The sequence below is a fragment of the Macaca mulatta genome, chromosome 3 (assembly GCF_049350105.2).
Source record: "Macaca mulatta isolate MMU2019108-1 chromosome 3, T2T-MMU8v2.0, whole genome shotgun sequence".
NCBI lineage: Eukaryota > Metazoa > Chordata > Mammalia > Primates > Cercopithecidae > Macaca > Macaca mulatta.
Genome location: NC_133408.1, coordinates 198,379,354 through 198,401,256, shown reverse-complemented (window position 1 = coordinate 198,401,256; position 21,903 = coordinate 198,379,354). Strand labels below are relative to the sequence as shown.

Sequence of the window (21,903 nt, the reverse complement as noted above, 5' to 3'; positions counted from 1 at the left end):
AAATAGTAGATGTGTTCTGTGAGAACCCAGGGGACCTTTTTCCAAATCTGGGGCCGATTAATTCAGCTGTTGGAGGCTCTGGCCCCCACCCAGAATGAAGCCTCGGTTCAGGGCCAGCAGACGGCAGAGGTGCGGCAGGGTCAGGGCTATGATCCGTGCAGATCCTTCAGCGCTCGTGGAGAAAGAGCCAAAGGGCAGGCATGGCCCAGAGCCGGCGGCAGCTCTCCTGCACAAGTGTGGGCAGAGACGGCATGAACACAGAGTAAGGTGGTACGTCCAGGGACGCTCCCCTGACATTATTTGACGGTCTCTTTCTTAAGAAAACAAAGGGGCCGGGCGCGGTGGCTCAAGCCTGTAATCCCAGCACTTTGAGAGGCCGAGACGGGCGGATCACGAGGTCAGGAGATCGAGACCATCCTGGCTGACACGGTGAAACCCCGTCTCTACTAAAAAATACAAAAAACTAGCCGGGCGAGGTGGCGGACGCCTGTAGTCCCAGCTACTCGGGAGGCTGAGGCAGGAGAATGGCGTGAACCCAGGAGGCGGAGCTTGCAGTGAGCTGAGATCTGGCCACTGCACTCCAGCCTGGGCCACAGAGTGAGACTCCGTCTAAAAAAAAAAAAAAAAAAAAGAAAACAAAGGAAGCAACAACATGTCAACATGCCTCTTCAGGTATCCTCAGTGATTTGTATTAGAAACCAGAGCCTTTGGAAACATCTTAAAATCATACTCTCCATATTCACCCCAAAATACCCAACAGTGAAGGAGAACTTACTGTCCCGCTAGAATGGACACTTTCTCTGGAGGGAGGAGAAGGCTGTCTAAAGACACTAACAGTAGGTGGGGCTTGTCTAGGTCTGTGGGGGGCGGAGCACGGTGGGGGTGTGGGGAGGGACCACCTTCCACCAGGAGGGACGAAATGAGCTGAATTTTCCTGTCGTAAACAGATTTACTATGCACGTCCTGATTTGTATAAACCTTTAAAAAGACTCTAGAAATGCTATCATATTCAGAGCATTCTCTCTGGATGGTGAGACTATAATTTTTTTCTTATTTATTTTTAATATTTTCAGTTATCTTCAATATATAAATATTACTTTTAGAATTTAGGAAATAAGTGTAATTTTTTAGAGAGAGAGTCTCACTCTGTCGCCCAGGCTGGAGGGCACTGGCACGAGCTCAGCTCACTGCAAACTCCACCTCCTGGGCTCAAGCGATTCTCCCACCTCAGCCTCCCAAGTAGCTAGGACTACACACACACACCACCATACCCATCTAATTTTTATATTTTTAGGAGAGATGGGGTTTCTCTATGTTTCCCGAAAGGCTGGTCTTGAACTCCTAGACTCGAGCAATCTGCCCATGTTGGCCTCCCAAAGTGCTGAGATTACAGGTATGAGCCACTACACCTGGACTAAATGTAATTTTTAAAAGAATATGTACAATGCCCTGGTCTTAATAAGTACCTGATGCATGATGGGTGTATTAGTCTGTTCTCACACTGCTAATAAAGACACACTGGAGAGGGGTAATTCATAAAGGAAAGAGGTTTAATGGACTCACAGTTCCATGTGGCTGCGGAGGCCTCACAATCACGGCCAAAGGCAAAGGAAAAGCACAAGCACATCTTCCACGGCACAGACAGGAGTGTGTGTGCAGGAGAACTGCCCTTAGTAAAACCACCAGATCACGTCAGACTTACTATCTCAAGAACAGCACAGGAAAAAGCTGCCGCCATGATTCAGTTACCTCCCACCAGGTGCCTCCGAAAACACATGGGGATTATAGAAGATACGCTGCAAGATGAGATTTGGGTGGACACAGCCAAACCATAGCAATAGGTTTTATACAAATATACATGTATGCTTGTGTGTATATGCCATTCATCACCTTCCCCAAGCCAATTTTTAGGCATATATATAACCTATCATGCATCAGGTACTTATTACACATATATATGTAACATATAGAGAGACATACACACATATGTAACATATATTTACACACACATATGTATATGTGTGTGTGTTTCTTTTTTTAATTTTTGAGACTAGGTGTTGCTCTGTTGCCTACACTGGAACGCAGTGGCACGATCATGGCTCACTGCAGCCTCGACCTCTTCAGCTCAAGCCATTCTCCTACCTCAGCCCTCTGAGTAGCTGCGACTAGAGGTGTGTGCCACCATCCACCCCCAGCTAAATGTTTTGGAGAGATGGGGTCTTGCCATGTTGCCCAGACTGGTCTCAAACTCTGGGCTCAAGCAACCCTCCATCCTGGCCTCCCAAAGTGCTGGGATTATGATAGGTTCTATTTGTATCCAAGTACAATGCGAGCAGGAACCTTGTACTATGATCTCACTTCATAGTTTTTAAATAATACCATCATATTTAAGAGAATTACTTTATTCTAACCTGCATAAGTAAAATAAACCAGGTGACTTTAGACATGGGGGTCAGCTCAGTGTCACTTGATTCAGGAGAGGAGGGCGAGGAGGGTAGGAGCAGCTGCAGGTGCTGAGAATTCCCACCAGGGCCTGTCTGGCCACAGGGTGCCCTGTCCCGCCAGCCCATGGGTGAGGATGCCACCTGGGCTGGCATTGCACAAGTGGGAGGGAAGGACAGGGAAGCGTGATGCTGGCAGAGGCTGGGCAGGAGCCCGAGGTGGTGGCCCCTGGACTCGCCACCGTGCGCAGGAGGCGCTGAGGCTCACAGAGTTTCAAGGGGGCACAGCCTGGGAGGTGGAAGGTGCGGTGGGTCCTGCAGGGTGCTGAGGACAGCCCCCTCAGGCTGAGCCCACGCTGTGCAATATGAAGGTGTGGATTCTGTCTTACGATGCGGCTGGGGGTTCACCCTCCTTTTCTCCCTGTCCACAGTTCAAGGCTCCTTTTTATTCCCTTGGGATTTTAAGTATCTAGTTTATTTTTCTGCTTTTGCTGTCATAGGCTGTAAAGAGCCTACCAAAACCACCTCCTTAAGGAGTGAAAAATCCAACTGGCATTGGAGACCCCATCTCAGCCACAGAAGTGGTCTCCTCTAACCCAGACCTAGGAAGCTTCTTGCACCCCCTTAGCCATGGAGAAGAAAAATGAAAAATACCAATTCAGGTAGGTGGGATGTCCGCTTTTTCTGGGGACCCTTTGGATGCACTGGGATGGGAGCTGCTCCTCCCACGCTCACTGAGGAACTTCCTCAGAAACTGCTCTGGACGGCAGGCGGGGGAACCTGCCCATCTGGAGGATTCCCATCCCCCACAATGTGTGACTAGCGCATCCCACAGGTGCCAGCATGCGTGTTTACCGCGCCCTCCTCGCCAGCCCCTTGGGGCTCTTCTGCTGGGCCACATGGATTTCCACCGCGACCTTGCCATGTGCCATGGCTTTGGGCCCTGCGAGTTTCACACCCACCGTGGGCGTTGAACCCCCGTGAGGTTTGGTGGTGGTGAGAGCTTTGCAGCAGGAAAGGCAGGTCTGGAGGATGCCTCACCCCAGGGCAATTCTATTCCCAGGGGGTGTGAACACAGAGGCTCCAGAACACATCCCCCTAAAGCTCCCTGGAAACCCTCACGTGCCCCGAGGCACAGCTCCCAGGGTGAAGGCCAGGCCCTGGACGAGGGAGCAGGAGGAGCTTCCCACTGGAGAAGAACACGCTCCTCCAGCTCCTCAGAACCAGTGCCAGCTCGACCGCAGGCAGCCCCAATGCCAGGTGAGCCCCCAGGGGCAGTTAGGGAGGTGAGGACTCAGAGGAGCCTGGGAAGAACCACCAGTTCACTTCTCTGCTCCCTGCCCTCTCACCAACACCTCTCAGTACCCAAGCGCTCCCCGAACTGTGCGCCTTCCATGCAGGTACCAGGACAGAGGCCAGCATGCCCTGGGGCTCTGGCACCCTCCTGTGGCTGGTGGGAACACGCCCAGTCTCTCCTTGTGGCCCTGGGCCTCCGGCTCACACTCCGGCACCTGCAGCTCCAGGCCTGGCTGGGCATCCTCTCTCCCTGTGCCTCTTGCAGACTCCCTGCCCATCTTTGCTTCACTCCCACTTGTCCTTTGAGACCTGGCTTGGTGCCATCACCCAGGGACATGTCAGGATCCCGGCTGTGCCTGATGATGGGGGCAGGGTTCCTGCCAAATAGAACGAAAGCCACAGCCACTTCCAGGCCAAAAAATAAAACACAATGATTTACCTCCCTCTCTACTGTCCATAAAACAGGTCCAGCATTCAACCAAAATGCTCAAGTAGCACAGAAAAAAGCAAGAATAAAACCACATTTTCAAGAGACAAAACAACCATCAGAAAAAGACACAGATATGACTCAGATGTTGGAACTATTTGGCAGGGGATTTTAAATAACTATGACTGACACATTAAAGGCTGTGATGGAAAACATGGACAACATGCAAGATCAGATGGGCTGGGCCGGGTGCAGTAGCTCATGACTGGAATCATATACAGCCGGGCATGGTGCTCACACCTGGAATCCTATAGAGGCTGGGCGCAGTGCTCACACCTGGAATCACAGAGAGGCCGGGCATGGTGGCTCACACCTGGAATCATATAGCGGCTGGGCCAGGTGCAGTGTATCACACCTGGAATCAGAGAGAGGCGGGCACAGTGGCTCATACCTGGAATCCCAGCACTTTGGGAGGCCAAGGTGGGCAGATGACTTGAGGTCAGGAGTTCAAGAACCAGCCTGGCCAACATGGCAAAACCCTATCTCCATTAAAAATACAAAAATCAGCCGAGTGTGGTGGTGCACGCCTGTCATCCCAGCTACTTGGGAGGCTGGAGCACCAGAATCACTTGAACCCAGGAGGCAGAGGCTGCAGTGAGCCAAGATCACACCAGAGTGAGACTCTGTCTCAAAAATAAATAAATTTTTAAAAACGCTCAACTTACGCAAAAGGCAAAAAAAAAAAAAAAGGAAAAATGAAAGGCATTTCCTTGGTTCTTAAGCGTCCTTGTCTTGCTTTGCCCCGTTCTCCCGGCCTTTGATGCTGCTCCCGTGCCCTCCTCTAGCTTTCCGCTCCCTTCCCAGAAGCCGCGCCTCCTGCGCCGCTGAACTGCGCCTCCTGCGCCTCCTGCGCCGCTGAACTGCGCCTCCTGCGCCGCTGAACTGCGCCTCCTGCGCCGCTGAACTGCGCCTCCTGCGCCGCTGAACTGCGCCTCCTGCGCCGCTGAACTGCGCCTCCTGCGCCGCTGAACTGCGCCTCCTGCGCCGCCGAACTGCCATCTGTGCGGCTCTGGCCACGCCCCTCCTGCCTTTGCTTACTAGGCGCCGATTCGATTCGTTCTGCGGCACCGACTCTGCTGTCATGAGGTCATCTCCAGACTGGTTGCCAACAAGCAGGGCCGGGTGGACCCTCACTCTCGTCTACACACTGGAGTGGGGACAGGGCCGGGTGCACCCTTCCTCTCGTCTACACCCTGGAGCGAGTGGAGACTGTCCACAGTCCTGCACAGGCAGATGCTTTTCCAGGACAGATCAGCTCAGCTAAAACAGCCTCTTCTCTCCCGGGCTTCACTCTCTCTCAGATGTTCTAAATAAACTATTTTAAAAAGGCTACTTCCCCAGTCAGCACTGTGTGTGACTATGCTAATCTCTGTATCTTCAGAGATTATTTCTGGCGAAGTTACATTTTAGCATTTCACCTCCTGCGTGGTGTTCCTGGTGTTGGGTCGCCAAGAGGATGGGAGGATGGATGGGGGTGCTGTCGCCCAAGGCAGCACCCACTGCCTGGAGGAACTGCTCTCTCGGGGGCAGACGTGGGCCTCAGGGCGCAGAGGCTGCCCGGTTCTGTGCCTTGTTCTCTGGTCCAGGACCAGCCATCTGTTCATTCGGAGTCACTCCGAGATGAGCGGAACCACCTTTAGTAGGAGGCCGTGTCTCCTCTTTGCGTCTTCCTGAGCGTTTTAGTGAGATTTGGAAGAGCTGGTGCTGTTAACCATCTGCCATTTTATTGTGAGGCCCCAAAACTTAAATTTCCTAGTTGGGCTTTTACCATACCTGGGAATGGGAATATCACTGGGTAAGCTGCAACTAGACCCCCTCTTGACTCCAATTTACATCAAATGGAATTTTGCAAATAATTGTGGAGGGCATGGGGTCATTGAGGGACCAGACTATAGCTTCCAGGAATAAAAGTCTGCATATCCAGTCATGCTTGTACATTCCGATAGGACTCTGCCCCGCAGACACAATTGCCACTCAGCCGTCCCCCATGCCACCGTTCACTGACCACCTTCTGTGTCCGAGGCCCCCAGGGGCGACGACCGTGAGAAAACAGAAGTGCCTCCGTCCTCGAGAGCTCAGTCGAGTGCAGCAAGCAGGGCATCGTCATTACACAAATACCACACATGAGAAAAGGAACGTTTTATTTTACTTCTACTGATGTGGCAAATGTTGAAAGAAAAATGTTTTCTAAATAACAAAAACATGACTGAAAAAGAGAAAATTACTGCTGTCTGCCTTGGAAGAAAGCGCTAAGCCTACGTGCAGTCAGGCACCAGGGTGGGCTTGGAGACCCCCGTGCACAAGCGGCCTTGCTGTCAAGTCAGGCGGGAAGCACACAGTGGGAAGGAATCGCCTCCTGCACTGTTGACCCTCCTCCTGCCACATGTTTTCCTAATCTGCTGTGAAACGTGTTTTTTAGAGGCTGCGATTACTCTATCCTGTTGCCTGTCTCACCTTCCTCTGGAAGATCCCGGAGGCATCACCAGCGCCAGGGCAGGCTGCACCCGGGAGGGGTACAAACACGGGGCCAGCTCCTCCTTGGAGATGAGGCTGAGGGGCAGATCACTGGCCTTTTTGGATTTTTCTTTCTTCATGAACTTCACATTTCTATATGGCTAAAAAAACACCCAATGGTTAGGAGCCTGGGAAGGACTCATTCAAGGACATTGTGGAGCGGAAGTTGCACAGGTCAACCAGCCACAGGGCAGAAGCCGCCCAGTGGCCACAGGTGCTTCCGAGGCAGTGCGTCAGACATGGGCAGCCGGGGAGAGCTGGGCCTCCTCTCGCCCCTGGCCTCCGTGAAGCTGCACCTCTTGGGCCCTGGCAGAGGACGAACAAGGGCTTTAGCGGAGGGAGTGAGCCCCCAGCCAGGGAGGGGGCTCACGTCAGGAGGGTGTAACTGAGCCGCAGACGGTCCTCTTAGGAGCTCCTCCTAAAGCCGCAGCACTGTGACTGGGCACATAACTCAGGAACCGAACAGAGCTCCCTGGATTCCGTTGAGCTGATTTACTGAGCAGCTTCAGAGACGTGGGCCCAAGCAGACTGCCTCCCAGGTTACAAAGGAGTCAGGACAGAGTATGAACTTTGAACTACAGATGATATCCGAGAATTCGCAGACGCCAAAACCCAGAAGAGGCCCAAAGAAAAGGAGGGACAAATATTCATTCTAACTTTAAATAAGATAGAATCTGAGGCTAAGAACTTACCTCAATCTCAAAACTTCTAGACCATTTATCAAGCGGATTGCAAAACAGCAGCAAGGATGGTGAATGGGTGTGGACTCGAGAGGCCATGTGCCCACCCCACTTCCTTCCCCACGCAACTGTGACCCTGAGTTCCACGAAGGTGCAGAGAGAGGCCGCGTGCCTGTCCACTTCCTTCCCCAGGTGACTGTGACCCTGAGTTCCATGATATGCAGACGAAAGATGAACAAATTCCAGCCATTTGTTTAACAAGGATTGGCTAAGCCTCTACTGACACAGCGGGTGCTGTAGCAGGCACCTGGGACTCAGCGGCCAACGAGACAAAGTCCTTGTGCCCATGGGACAGAGAGGGGGTATGTGTGGGCCAGCGGGGACGGCAGACCAACCCTGGCAGCGTCTCACTGCCATCCATCCACAGGGACCCTAGGATCCCAGGATGGGTGTGCTTACATGTGAGCATTCCAGCACACAACGGAGCCTTCCTGGGATGGGACTGGACGGGAAGGGACGGTCACTGTCTATGTTACTTTGTCTCAGCTGTCTTCTTAACAAGCATGTAGGGTTCTGACGGATTTTTGTTTTGTTTTGTTTTGTTTTGCTTTTGCGATGGAGTCTCGTTCTGTTGCCCAGGCTGGAGTGCAGGGCCACGAGCTCGGCTCACTGCAACCTCCACCTTCCAGATTCAAGCAATTCTCTTGCCTCAGCCTCCTGAGTAGCTGGGATTACAGGTACCCACCACCTCGCCCAGCTCATTTTTGTATTTTTAGTAGAGAAGGGATTTCACCATGTTGGCCAGGCTGGTTTCAAACTCTTGAGCTTGTGATCCACCTGCCTAGGCCTCCCAAAGTGCTGGGATTACAGGTGTGAGCCACCACGCCCGGTCAACAATTCAAAATCAACAATGAAAAAGCAAAGAAAGGCTGGCAGTTGCTTGCTTGGGTGGCTGGAGAGGCCCACGTGAGACGTGCAGCCCTGCTGCTGGGGAGGGGGGCGCTGTGTCTGTGGTGCCACAGCCGGCCTGGTGGGTCCCTCCCAGACACCTTCCAGGTCTAAGACGCTCCAGTTCTGGCCAGGTGAAGACCTAACTGTGCCCATCCGTTCGCCTCACAGACCCATTGACGGCCAACGGTGCTGGGAACATTTTAGGAGGGTGACGGGGCAAAGGGACGGGTGTTTGTGACACATTCTGGGACTCTTCTGTCCTCACACCAGAACTCTCCTCTCTTTGTGCTATGGTTTGGGTGTGTCCCTCCAACATTCAAAGCCTGGAACTTAAGCACAAGGGTGATCATGTTAAGGGGTGGGGCCCTTTGAGAGGCAGAGCCCTGGTGAATGGACCGGTGCTGTCACCAGAGAGGCTGAAGGCCCCGGAGCCTTTCTGCCCTCCGCTGCCATGCGAGGGCACAGCCATGAGGTGCTGTGGGAAGGCGAGGGCAGCTGACCAGACACGAAACCCGGGACGCCGTGATGCTGAATTCCACCTGCAGGAAACAGGAGGTGCAGATTTCCGTTGCTGATAAATGACCCAGCCTACGGCATTTTGTTACAGCAGCATGATTCCTGGTCTACCTGAGCTACAAAATTCAAGGGAGTTCATTTACTTGTATGATTTCCACACAAGGACAACTTTTAGTACTAATGGAAAACGTGTCTGACTTGCTCTGCAAATATGGCATTCCAATAATCCCAAAAGAAGGTGCTCAAGAATTTTAAGAAAACACTGTTGGCAGAGGTCATTTCAGTGGAGTAATTCCTTTTAATTTAGACGTGTGTGCATATATTTTATGCATAAGAAAATAGTTCATTAAGATACATTTTCATGGTAGACTCTTTAAAATCTAGTAGTAATGTAACAATATTTTAAACTGTTCTAAAAATAGCTCGAAATACTCTCGGAATAGAGGACCCTGGATGTGGCTCTACGCTCCCCTGGAAGTTTCGTAAATGCTAGAATTTTCTTTGTTTCCATTCAAAAGTAGTCATTTATTTACTTGGAATATCAAAGGAATATTCTTGTAAAATAAATTATATACACAATATACATAGTCTATATACATAAATATACTTGCACAGAAATGTAAAATTATCCATCTTATGTCTTTTAAATTTGGGTCATTACCGAAACGCCGTCCTCTCAGCAACACCCGCTACTTGTGTGGTTTTCCCTCTTGCCACAGGGCTTCCTGCAAAAGCAGACGCAGCCTGTTGCGCTCATCCCCCTCCGGGGCCGCCCACTGCCTCTTCAGGTGCTGGATGTCGATGGAGCCGGAGGCCCTGGCCAGCACCAGGGCCAGGAAGCTGCCACCAGCCTTCTCGGGCTCACCCACCGCAGCCATGGCCACCAGCCTACAGGGAGGGGCGCAGAAGCAGAGGGTCAGTGTATACAAAGGGACATTCGGTTATGTCTGAGTCTTCAAAATATCTATCTCCCATGGGAAGAGTGAAACGGATAAGAAATTCTAAAAATACCAATAGCCAAAACGAAAGCTAGACCAGAAATAAATGTGTGAAAACGCATTTCTGCATGTCAGAGGCCTGCCCGATGGACCTTCGCAGAGCTAAGTGATGAGGACGTGCTGCGCTCTCTCAGGGTGCCTGCTCTCTCCTCAGGCCAGGAGTCAGTAGCCCCCAGGCAGGTCCCTGGAGAAGGTGGGGGCATCAGCAGCCCAGGCAGGCCCACCCATCAGAGCCTCATCCTCGGTCTCTGGCCTCCCCGGATCTCACCCACAGCTGAGTGTCAGGGCTCACAAGTCTGCGTCTCCAGCCCAGACTCACCCAGGAGCCCCGGACCCTCCACTCCTGGCCTCCACAGGACCAGCACCTCCATCGTCCACCCAGTGCCTGAGCACGAGACCTGGGGCCACCCTGCCTCCCCAGTCTTACTCCCAGGGGCCCCTTCCCCACAGTGAGGCCGTCCTCATCTCACTCTGATGACCACAAGCTCCCTGACCGGGACCCAGCTCTAAGCCCCTCCCGAGGCTGACAGAGACTCAAAGACACACCTGCGCTGTCCACCTGGCCCCACTCAAACCCCCTCCTGTGGCTGGTGGGAACACGCCCAGTCTCTCCTCGTGGCCCTGTGGCTGGTGGGAACACGCCCAGTCTCTCCTCGTGGCCCTGTGGCTAGTGGGAGCACGCCCAGTCTCTCCTCGTGGCCCTGTGGCTAGTGGGAGCACGCCCAGTCTCTCCTCGTGGCCCTGTGGCTGGTGGGAACACGCCCAGTCTCTCCTCGTGGCCCTGTGGCTGGTGGGAACACGCCCAGTCTCACCTCGTGGCCCTGTGGCTAGTGGGAGCACGCCCAGTCTCTCCTCATGGCCCTGTGGCTGGTGGGAACACGCCCAGTCTCTCCTCGTGGCCCTGTGGCTGGTGGGAACACGACCAGTCTCTCCTCGTGGCCCTGTGGCTGGTGGGAGCACACCCAGTCTCTCGTGGCCCTGAGCCTCCGGCTCATGCTCCCGGCACCTGCAGCTCCAGGCCTCGCTGGGGAAACCCATCTCCCCATGCCTCTGGCAGACTCCCTGCCTATCTTTGCTTCACTCCCACTTGTCCTTTGAGATCCCGCTTGATGCCATCGCCCAGGGACCTGCCAGGATCCCGGCTGTGCCTGATGATGATGGGGGTGGGGTCCCTGCCCTTGTCACTACAGGGGTGAAAACCACATCCAATCTGACAGCTACCTGAGTGCACCCCCTCCCTGCTCACTCCCCAGGACGTGGGGCAGCAGAGTGTGGGAATGAAGCCTCGTGACCCCAAAAGGGGCAGACCATGAGGAACTACAAGCCACTCAGATTTTCACCAGCGGATACCTGAATACTGCTGTTCAATTGCGTGTGTAAAGCAGGGGTGATGTTTAGCTGCAAACTTGAAAACATCAGTAATGGACGGTGGACACCAAAGGCTTCCCTGACATTGGGCAAATAAAACACAGTCCCTTGGTAAACTATGTCTAGATGCTTTAAAACCACAGCTATGACAGATGTATAAACACAGTACTAGCACCCGTCAGTTCTTTTAAACGTCCTTCAGATTTGTTAAGGCAGACAGAATCCAAGCAAAGAGGACAGAGGACAAAAGCGAAAGTTGGGCCCAACGCTGAGCCATCATGAGGCTCCTGCCACCTCCTGTGCTGGCCCCGAAGGCCCCTGCCTGTTCCCCACGGCCAACCTGCTTCTTAACCACACGCAACAGTGAGTCCTTGTCAGAGACTGTAACGTCACTCTAAAAGTGTTAAATCATTGCTTGTATCGAAACTCCTTCCTTTCAAACTATCCATTTCTTCTTGTTCTGTTTCTCTGTCTAACCAGAGAAAAGTAACTTGGACACTTTCTGTGTCAAGTACCTCTGGCTGCCCAACAGGAGGAGAGAACGCCACCTCCTTCCAGAGCCTTTTCCTGTGTGGGAAGTAGAGGGACGTGGGCCCGGCTGCCACCTCCTTCCTGACAGATGGACAGGGTTGACCCAGGCATCCAGCACCGCTGAGGGGTTAGGGGAGCTCCCCAGGGCAGCCAGTCACTGGGGTCTCAGCTGGAGACTGAAGCCAGGGTCCCTAGCACGTTCTCCTTCATGGAAAGCCGTGATGCCCTTACGATGAGGCTCCAGAACGGAGGGGTCCCTAACCTGCCAATGACAACAAACATGCTCTCAACTGGGAGCCAGGCTTGGAGCCCGTCACACACAGAGCTGGGGCTCCTGCGCTCGGACCCTCCAGTCCCCTGCCACAGCAGCACGGCCCACCTTGGGGTGTGTCACCTGCCCCTGCCCAGGCCCTGCTGCCCACCCCCAGATCCCATCTCCTAAGTCTCTACCTGCCCCCTCAGCCCTGACCCTCGCTCGTGACCTCTTCCTCATCATCTGCCTCCACAGCACATTCCCCAGCACATTTCGGGAGCCCCTCGTTAACTCTGCTCATCATCTGCCTCCACAGCACATTCCCCAGCACATTTCGGGAGCCCCTCGTTAACTCTGCTCGTCGTCTGCCTCCACAGCACATTCCCCAGCACATTTCGGGAGCCCCTCGTTAACTCTGCTCGTCGTCTGCCTCCACAGCACATTCCCCAGCACATTTCGGGAGCCCCTCGTTAACTCTGCTCGTCGTCTGCCTCCACAGCACATTCCCCAGCACATTTCGGGAGCCCCTCGTTAACCCTGCTCGTCGTCTGTCTCCACAGCACATTTCCCAGCACATTTCGGGAGCCCCTCGTTAACTCTGCTCATCATCTGCCTCCACAGCACATTCCCCAGCACATTTCGGGAGCCCCTCGTTAACTCTGCTCGTCGTCTGCCTCCACAGCACATTCCCCAGCACATTTCGGGAGCCCCTCGTTAACTCTGCTCGTCGTCTGTCTCCACAGCACATTCCCCAGCACATTTCGGGAGCCCCTCGTTAACTCTGCTCGTCGTCTGCCTCCACAGCACATTCCCCAGCACATTTCGGGAGCCCCTCGTTAACTCTGCTCATCATCTGCCTCCACAGCACATTCCCCAGCACATTTCGGGAGCCCCTCGTTAACTCTGCTCGTCGTCTGCCTCCACAGCACATTCCCCAGCACATTTCGGGAGCCCCTCGTTAACTCTGCTCGTCGTCTGCCTCCACAGCACATTCCCCAGCACATTTCGGGAGCCCCTCGTTAACTCTGCTCATCATCTGCCTCCACAGCACATTCCCCAGCACATTTCGGGAGCCCCTCGTTAACTCTGCTCGTCGTCTGCCTCCACAGCACATTCCCCAGCACATTTCGGGAGCCCCTCGTTAACTCTGCTCGTCGTCTGCCTCCACAGCACATTCCCCAGCACATTTCGGGAGCCCCTCGTTAACTCTGCTCGTCGTCTGCCTCCACCAGGGAGTGAGAGACCTCAGGGTGCGGAGCCCCAGGCACCAGGCACAGTCGGTGCCGGGTAAACGTGTTTATCCTGTAACGCAGGCACGAACACACTTCTGGAATAATCAACTGCAGGTGTGTTGTGTGGTTATCTGCAAGTTACAGTCTGGATTTTCGTGTAATTTTTTAATAATCAGAATAATGTAAGTAAACCCAGGAATCAAACTAAATAAATGCAATTCTTAATTTCATTCAGATCTCACTGGGATACCCCCAACATTCTATTAAACTCTTATCTTTCCTTTACAAAAGGGCTGTGGGATTTCTCTCCCCAGGTCAACATGAACCCTCACAGTAGGAGGATTTATTAAAAAGAAATGTAAAATCTCAAGAAAAAAAACACAGGTGAGCAGACAAGCAGGGCCCAGGGAGAGAGCCTCATGATGAAAGTTTTCGTGAACACTTCTGCTGTGAAACGAACAAAGCAACAAAGAACCACCTAACAGTGGTGTCGACGGGAGCGCGTCTGTCTTAATTCCATCAGTGACATCACGTGAACTGATGTGCATGTCCTGGCTGCGCTGGTCTGGCTGTGAGCTGGGAGCCCCTTGAGGAGCCTGGGCCGGAATGGCTTTAGTGTGGAGTCACGTGGATCATTAATTCCACGCGCTATCCCCTTTTCCCCCTTTAGACACTAGGGGAACACCTAGTACCTCGTTCAGACATTACAAACTTACAGTCCATAAGACTGGCAAAGGAACATAACTAAGAAGCTCTCACAAACTATCATTTCTTACTCACAGAATACTAATGATGGGGAAATACTGCACAATTAATCTATTAATCCAATAGACTACCTTGCGCTAAATATAAAATAATCACACTTTAAAGTGGTTTTAAAAATATTATTTAAATGCACAATCCAAGAGTGAACCCTCAGGTAAACTGTGGACTCAGTGGTGGTGTGGAGGCAGGTCTGTGGTTCCACCTCACGTACCTCCGGCCAGGACGTGGGATAGGGGCTAGAAATCTCTGCCTTCCACTCAACTTTCTGTGAACCCAACACCGCTCTCAAAAACAGTATTTTTTAATTTTTAACTAAACATATTATTTAAATTTACATATGGCCACATCTTAAAATGTAGCAGCCTCATGCAAAAATCAAAGAAGAAAGACCACAAGTGGCACCTGTGGCCAAAGCACCCCCTGCAACCAACAGCTGGTCCAGAACTTCCCCACTTGCCTGTTGGGGGAGAGATGCTGTTTGGCAACAGGACCCAGATCGCTCTGGAGGAGGTCCCAGATGTAGATGTTGGATGTGTCATCCTGCACCAGGAACACGGCAGGCCTGGTCGGGGACCACTGCAGGCCGGTGACTGCATGGCTGTCCGTGCTGCTGTCCCACTGCAGGAGCGGAAACGCGGAGCTCAGCTGGTGCAGCCTGATGCTTCCGTCTGAACAGCCAGCCTGTGACCAGGAAGGATGAACACTGCTGAGCATGGTCTTTTCCTTTCTTTTTTTGAGACAGGTCTCGCTCTGTCACCCAGCCTGAAGTGCAGTGGCACAATCATAGCTCACGGCAGCCTCGACCTCCTGGGCTCAATCAATCCTCCTGCCTCGGCCTCCTGAGTAGCTGAGACTACATGCATGCACCACTACACCTGGCTTCTATATCGTTCGTAGAGACGAGGTTTCACTATGTTGCCCAAGTTGGTCTCAAACTCCTGGCCTCAAGTGATCCTCCTACGTTGGCCTCCCAAAGTGCTGGGAGTACAGGTGTGAGCCATCATGCCAAGCCTCTTTTTTGCTTTTTTTCTTAACTTGATCTCAGCAGCCAGAGAAATTTTTCAGAGGATTGGTTTTCTTTAGTTTGTACTGCAAAAACATTAATTTGTTGTTTTCCAAACATAAAATTATTATATTGAATCTCTCCTCAAAAATTACAAAGGTGAGCACTAACCTGACTCTGACACGCTTTGTTTCTCTTCCAAAATGGCCAATAATCAGCAGACTCAGTGAATATATAAACACGTATTTATTTTTAACAAAGTTGAGTATCAGTGATTCAAGCATGGGCCATTAACATTAGCTCCATGAAAATACGGCACCTTTTACAAAACTACATACATTTGTGTCAATAATATGGTTATATACTTCCCTTGGATTGAAGTTTTCATAAAATTAAACAACTGGTTTAATAAAAGACCAAATTTTTGGCTTTTAAAGAAAAGATTAATTTCTTTTTACTAAATATATTTTATCTTTCCCATTTTCAAAAAAAAAAGAAAAAATCAAGAATGGGAGTAAAATTCTAAAATGAAATATAAACAAATTTAAAAACCTACATTCCAAATGAATAACATAACCACACAGAAAGGAGGGGCAGGAACCAGGCCACACAATTTCTGAACACCCCAGGAAATGGCGCGCTTTATACCTGAAGCCCAAGCAGAGCCCGGAACACGGGCTGCTCAGTGGCCTTCATCTCCCCAGGCACGAAGAGCTCTGTGTATTCCGAGAGTGAGCATGTGAACGGATAAAGTGCAGGAAGCATCCACCAGATCAATCGTCCTAATAACACACTGTCTGAGAGTCAGGCACCGCCGTGGAGGAGGGAGGCTGGGGGGACCGTTTGTTAGCCTGGAGTTGGAGACGAGGGTGCAAACTCACAGGGTGTGATGCCTGTCTATGTGGTTTACAGATAAAAGCAGGTATTCCGTGTGCTGTGTCTCTGAGCAGGCCCACAAGTATGTCAAACACTTCTTACTGCCCGGATCTTGGCTTCTAGATATTTCCACCACTCATAAGAGCCAGAACTCTGAGGAGAAGTGGCTGGTTCAGGGCTCACAGGATGACATCAAAAGGATAAAGAGGCAGCTCGAAGGACAGCCACTGACCTAACCCAGAAAATTTGAGCAGCAAAATAAATACTGCTAGTAAATGATTATGACCTACTGAATAAAGTAAAAAGCAACGTGTCCACAACATGTAATAAATAGACACATACATCCATATACAGAGAAAGGAAAAGTCTTCCCCAACAGTAGAAAGCCAACTGGTACATGTAAAATTAACGGTGGGCTGGAAAATCACTACTTGCCAATCATCCTAATAATCAACTCAGGCGAGATTCATCCATGGATGCCGGAACTGGTGGTGAAAATCTAAGGAGTTTTGAAACGTTTACAAAGTGTCAGGGTATCTCCCCGTGAGACACTTCATCAGTGGGACCACGGTAGTTCCACATGGTCAGAATTAGTGTTATGTGGGATGGTACAAACTGACGTCATGGGTCTCCCAAGGACACACATCACCCTGAGCTCCTCCAGCCAAGCACGAAAAAGCTGCGTCTGTGACAGACCGAAACCTCAGACAAGCTCAGGCTCAAGAACATTCTACAAAGTAACTGGCCTGTGCCCTTCAAAAATGTCAAGGTCATGAAAGACGGAGGAATTCAGTCTTTGACATCCAGATCAAGGGAGTTTAAAGAGACAAACCACTGAATGAGACACATGAACTGGGACATGGTTTTTCTTACAAAGGACATTATCAGACAATCCATGCCATCTCCCTCCCTCTACAGATTCGATAGCAGCTTTGTACCAGTGTAAACTCCCTGGTGACCGTGACTACAACAGCTATGTGGGGATGTTGTTGCTTTTAGGAAACGCACGCTGAACTGTTTAGGGATGGAGTATCATGTCTGCAACTTCCCCTCAGACAGTGAAAATACACGAACACCCAGAGAGAAGGAAGCCCACGTGGTACTGCAGAGGGTGCGCAGGAAGCCTTTGAACTGCTCGTGTAACTTCTCTGTAAGCCTGAAATTGTGTCAGAATAAAAGCTTTTTTAAAAAAAGTCCATTCAGGCTGGGTGTAGTAGCTTACGCCTGTAATTCCAGCACTTTGGGAGGCCGAGGGGGGTGGACCACAATGTCAGGAGTTCAAGATCAGCCTGACCAAAGTGGTGAAACCCCGTCTCTACTGAAAATACAAAAACTAGCTGGGCATAATGGCTCACACCTGTAATCCCAGCTACTTGGGAGGCCGAAGCAGGAGAATCGCTTGAACCAGGGAGTCGGAGGTTGCGGTGAGCCGAGATTGCACCACTGCACTCCAGCCTGGGCAACAGAGCAAGACTCCATCTCAAAAAAAAAAAAAAAAAAAAATTCTATCCAATAACCACATGAAATGATTTGTTCCACATGGGCAGATAAGACTTTCAGAAAGCAGAGGTTCTATTTTTTTCAGAAAGCTGAGATGCATGCAGGCGACCCAGTGCCTCCGGTGTGTGGGTGGAGGTCCTCTTGGGAGGGTAGAAACAGGCCAGGGCAGAACCTTCCAGGGGCCGGCCCAGACACCTCTGGAGGCTCCTACGCCTCTGGACTCAGGAACACCAGGATACACGAGTCCTTTGGAAACATCTTTCTTTCATGCATCTTCACAAAACATAAGATTTACTGATAATGTGTACGCTTTAGTCACAGAGGCAGGGTCTGGACCACATAGATTACTATCCAATAGAAATATAATGGGAACCACAAATAGGAACCACATATGTAATTTAAAATTCTCATTAGCCAGGTATGGTGGGGTACACCTGTAATCCCAGCTACTCAGGAGGCTAAGGCAGGAGAATGACTTGAACCCGGGAGGCGGAGGTTGTAGTGAGCTGAGATCGTGCCACTGCTTGGGTGACAGAGGAAGACCCTGTCTCAAAAGAAAAAAAAAAAAAAAGAAAGAAAGAAAGAAAAATCCAGCAGCCACATTAAAAAGTAAAAAACAAACAAACAAACAAACAAAAAACAAAAAAAATGCTGGGCATGGTGGCATGCACTTGTAGTCCCAGCTACTCAGAAGGCTAAGGTGGGAGGGTGGGAGGACTGCTTAAGCCTGGGAGATTGAGGCTGTAGTGAGCTATGATCATGTCACTGCACTTCCAACCTGGGCAACAGAGCAAGACCCTGTCTCTAAAAATTTAAAAAACAAAAAAGGTAAAATGTTACTTCAAAATGCAATCAACAACAAAATTATTGTTTTTTATTGAGATAAAAATATACATCAGTAATTTACCATCTTTATAATTTTAAGTGCACAGTTCTGGGGTAATAAATACATTTATATACTTAGTTTTCTTTTCATTCACACTAGCTCCCCGCTTTCCTGACTTCTGGTAGCCACCATGCCACACTCTGTCTTCATGAGATTCACTGTTTCGTCTGCTATATATGAGTGAGAACATGTGGTATTTGTCTTTTTGTGCCTTACTTAATTTCACATAATGGCTTCTAGCTCCATCCGCACTGCTGCAAATGACAGGGCTTCATTCTTTTTTACACCTGAGTAATATTCCATTGTGTATATACCACGTTTTCCTTATCCATTCATCCACTGATGGGCACTTAGGTTGACACCATATCTTGGCTATTGTGAATAGTGCCACACTAAATGTAAGAGTGCAGATATCTGTTTGATGCATTTATTTTCATTCTTGTGGATATACCCAGTAGTGGAATTCCCGGATAATACGGTGGTTCTATTTTTAGTTTTTTGAGGAACCTCCATACTGTTTTCGTAATGGCTGTACTAATTTACATTCCCAGCAGCAGTGTATGAGGGCTCCCTGTCTTTTTGATATGAGCCAGTTTAACTGCAGTGAGGTGATGTCATGTTGTGGTTTTGACTTGCACTCCTGTGATTAGTGATGTGGAGCATTTATTCATATTTCTGTTGACCATGTGTATGTCTTCTTTTGAGAAATGTCTGTTCAGATCCTTTGCTCATTTTAAAATCGGATTATTTATTTTTTGCTATTGAGTTATTTGAGCTTCTTATATATTCTGGTTATGAATCCCATGTCAGATAAATAATTTGCAAATATTTTTGTTTCCTTTGCTCTTCAGAAGCCTTTTAGCAAGATGTAATCTCGACTGTCTACTTTTGCCTCCAGCTTTGTTCTTTTTGCTGAGGATTGCTTTGGCTATTCAGGATCTTTATTGATTCCATATACATATTAGAGCTTTTTTTTCTATTTTTGTGAAGAATTTCATTGGTATTTTGATAAGGATTGCATTGACTCTGTAAATTGCTTTGGGCAGCACTGTCACTTTAATAATATGAATTCTGCCAATCCATGAGCATGCAATGTCTTCCCATTTTTTGTGTCCTCTTCTATTTCTTTCATCAGAGTTCCAGTTTTCCTTGTATAGATCTTTCACATCTTTGGTTAAATTGATTCCTAGGTATTTTACAGTTTTGTTGCTACTGTAAAGGAGACTGCTTTCTTGATTTCTTTTTCAGATTGTTTGCTGTTGGCATATATACATGCTACTTATCTTTGTATATTGATTTTGTATCCTGCAACTTTACTGAATTTATGTATCAGTTCTAACAGGTTTTTTTGTTTGTTTGTTTTGGTGGAGTGTACGTTTTTCTAGGAAAAGGTCATGCTGTCTGCAAACAAGGCTAATACAACTTCTTCCAGTCTGGATGCTTTTTATTTCCTTCTCTCGCCTAACTGCTCTGGCCAGGACTTCCAGTACTTAATTGAATGAGTGGTAAAAGTGGGCACCGTTGTCTTGTTCCAGCCTTTAGAGGAAAGGCTTACAATTCTTTTCCATTCAGTAAGATGCTAGCCATAGGTTTGTCTTAAACAGCCTTTATTATTAATATTTTGTGGTATGTTCCTTCTATGTCTATTTTGATGAGGGCTTTTATCATAAAGGGATGCTGACTGTTATCAAATGCTTTTTCAGCATCTACTGAAATGATGATATCCTTTTTGGTTTTGATTTTGTTAATGTGATGTCTCATATTTATTCATTTGCATATTTGGAACCATCCTTGCATCCCTGGGATGAATCCCATTTGATCATGGTGAACGGATCTTTTTAACGTCTTGTGGCATTTGGTTTGCTAGTATTTTGTTGAGGATTTTTGCATCTATGCTCATCAGGGATATTGGCCTGTAGTTTTCATTTTCTGTTGTGTCCTTGTCTGGTTTTGGCATCAGGGTAATGCTGGCCTTGTAGAACGTTTCCAATTTTTTTTGATAGTTTGAGAAGTATTGGTATTAGTTCTTTAATTGTTTGGTAGGATTCAGCAATGAGGCCATCAGGTCCTGGGCTTTTCTTGATGGAAGACTTTTTATTACAGCTTCAATCTAATTAATCAGTATTGATTTACTGAAGTTTTCTATTTCTTCATGGTTCAATGTTGGTAGGTTGCATGTGTCCAAGAATTTATCCATTTCTTCTAGGTTTTCGAATTTGTTGGCTTACAGATGTTCATAATAGTCTCTAATGATTATTTGTATTTCTGAGGGTTCAGTTGTTGTATCTCCTTTTCGGTTTCTGATTTTATTTGGGTTTTCCCTCTTTTTTCTTAGTTATTCTAGCTAAAATGTGTTGATTTTGCTTATCTTTCAAAACCCAACTTTTCACTTCATTGATTTTCTGTAATTTCTTTGTCTCAATTTATTTCTGCTCTGAACTTTACTATTTCTTTCCTTCCACTAATTTTGAGTTTGGTTTGTTCTTGCTTTTCTCCTTCCTTGAGATGCATTGTTACATTGTTTATTTGAAGTCTTTCTACTTTTTTGGATGTAGGCATTTATTACTATAAACTTCTCTCTTAGTACTGCTTCTGCCATATCCCATAGATATTGATATGTTGCATTCCCATTTTCATTTGTTTCAATAAATTTTTAAATTTCCTTCTTAATTTCTTAATTGACCCACTGGACATTCAGGAAGATGTTTAATTTCCATATGTTTGTGTATTTTCCAAGGTTCCTCCTGTTATTGATCTCTAGTTTTATTCCATGGTAATCATAAAAGATACTCAATATGATTTCTATTCTTCTGAATTTGTATGGACTTGTTTGGGGCCTAAGATATGGGGTATTCTGGATGATGTCTCATGTGCTAGTGTAAACAGTGTGTATTCTGCAGCAGTTCAGAGGAATATTCTGTAAATGTTAGGCCTATTTGGTCTAGTGCAGGGGTCCCCAACCTCCGGGCCATGGACCAGTACCAGACCACGGCCTGTTACGAACCAAGTCGCACAGGAAGAGGTGAGGAGCAGGCGAGTGAGCATTACCACCTGAGCTCCACCTGCTGTCAGATCAGTGGCAGCACTAGATTCTCACAGGAGCATGAATCCTATTGTGAACTGTGTATGTTAGGGATCTAGGCTGCAGTCTCCTTATGAGAATCTAATGCCTGATGATCTGAGGTGGAATAGTTTCATCCTGAAACCGTCCCCCAAACCCCTGGTTCGGGGAAAAATTGTCTTCCACAAAAACCAGTCCCTGGTGCCAAAAAGGTTGGGGACCACTGTTCTAGTGTGTAGTTTAACTCTGATGTTTCTTTGTTGATTTTCTGTCTGGGTAATCTGTCCATTACTGAGAGTGGGGTGCTGAAGTACCCTACTGTTGTTGCATTACAGTCTATTTCTGTTTTAGATCTATTAAACTTTGCTTTCTATATTTGGGAGCTCTGGTGTTGGGTACATAGATACTTGTAACTGTTATATCCTCTTGCTGAATTGACCCCTGTATCATTATATAGTAAATTGACCCATTATCATTATATATAGACCCCTCTTTATCATTTTTTACAGTCTTTGATTTGTAGTCTAATTTATTTGATATGAGTA

General features: G+C 48.8%; 1 protein-coding gene across 23 annotated transcripts in view; it reads right to left on the bottom strand.

Moving 5' to 3' along the window:
- The window catches only part of DYNC2I1 (dynein 2 intermediate chain 1), a 140,740-nt gene that overhangs the window by 1,857 nt on the left and 116,980 nt on the right, over window positions 1-21,903 (bottom strand). For 13 of the 23 annotated variants that reach the window (XM_077997833.1, XM_077997837.1, XM_028846530.2 and 10 more), the window contains 2 exons: window positions 14,490-14,713; window positions 9,164-9,773 (listed from right to left, as the gene is read on the bottom strand). In XM_077997833.1, coding sequence (XP_077853959.1) covers window positions 9,575-9,773; window positions 14,490-14,713 — 423 coding nt within the window. In that variant the 3' untranslated portion in view covers window positions 9,164-9,574. Of the gene's footprint in view, window positions 1-8,699; window positions 8,909-9,163; window positions 9,774-14,489; window positions 14,714-15,262; window positions 17,068-21,903 lie in introns of those variants that run through there. The other 10 variants (XM_077997825.1, XM_077997827.1, XM_077997831.1 and 7 more) reach the window with 6 other exon arrangements.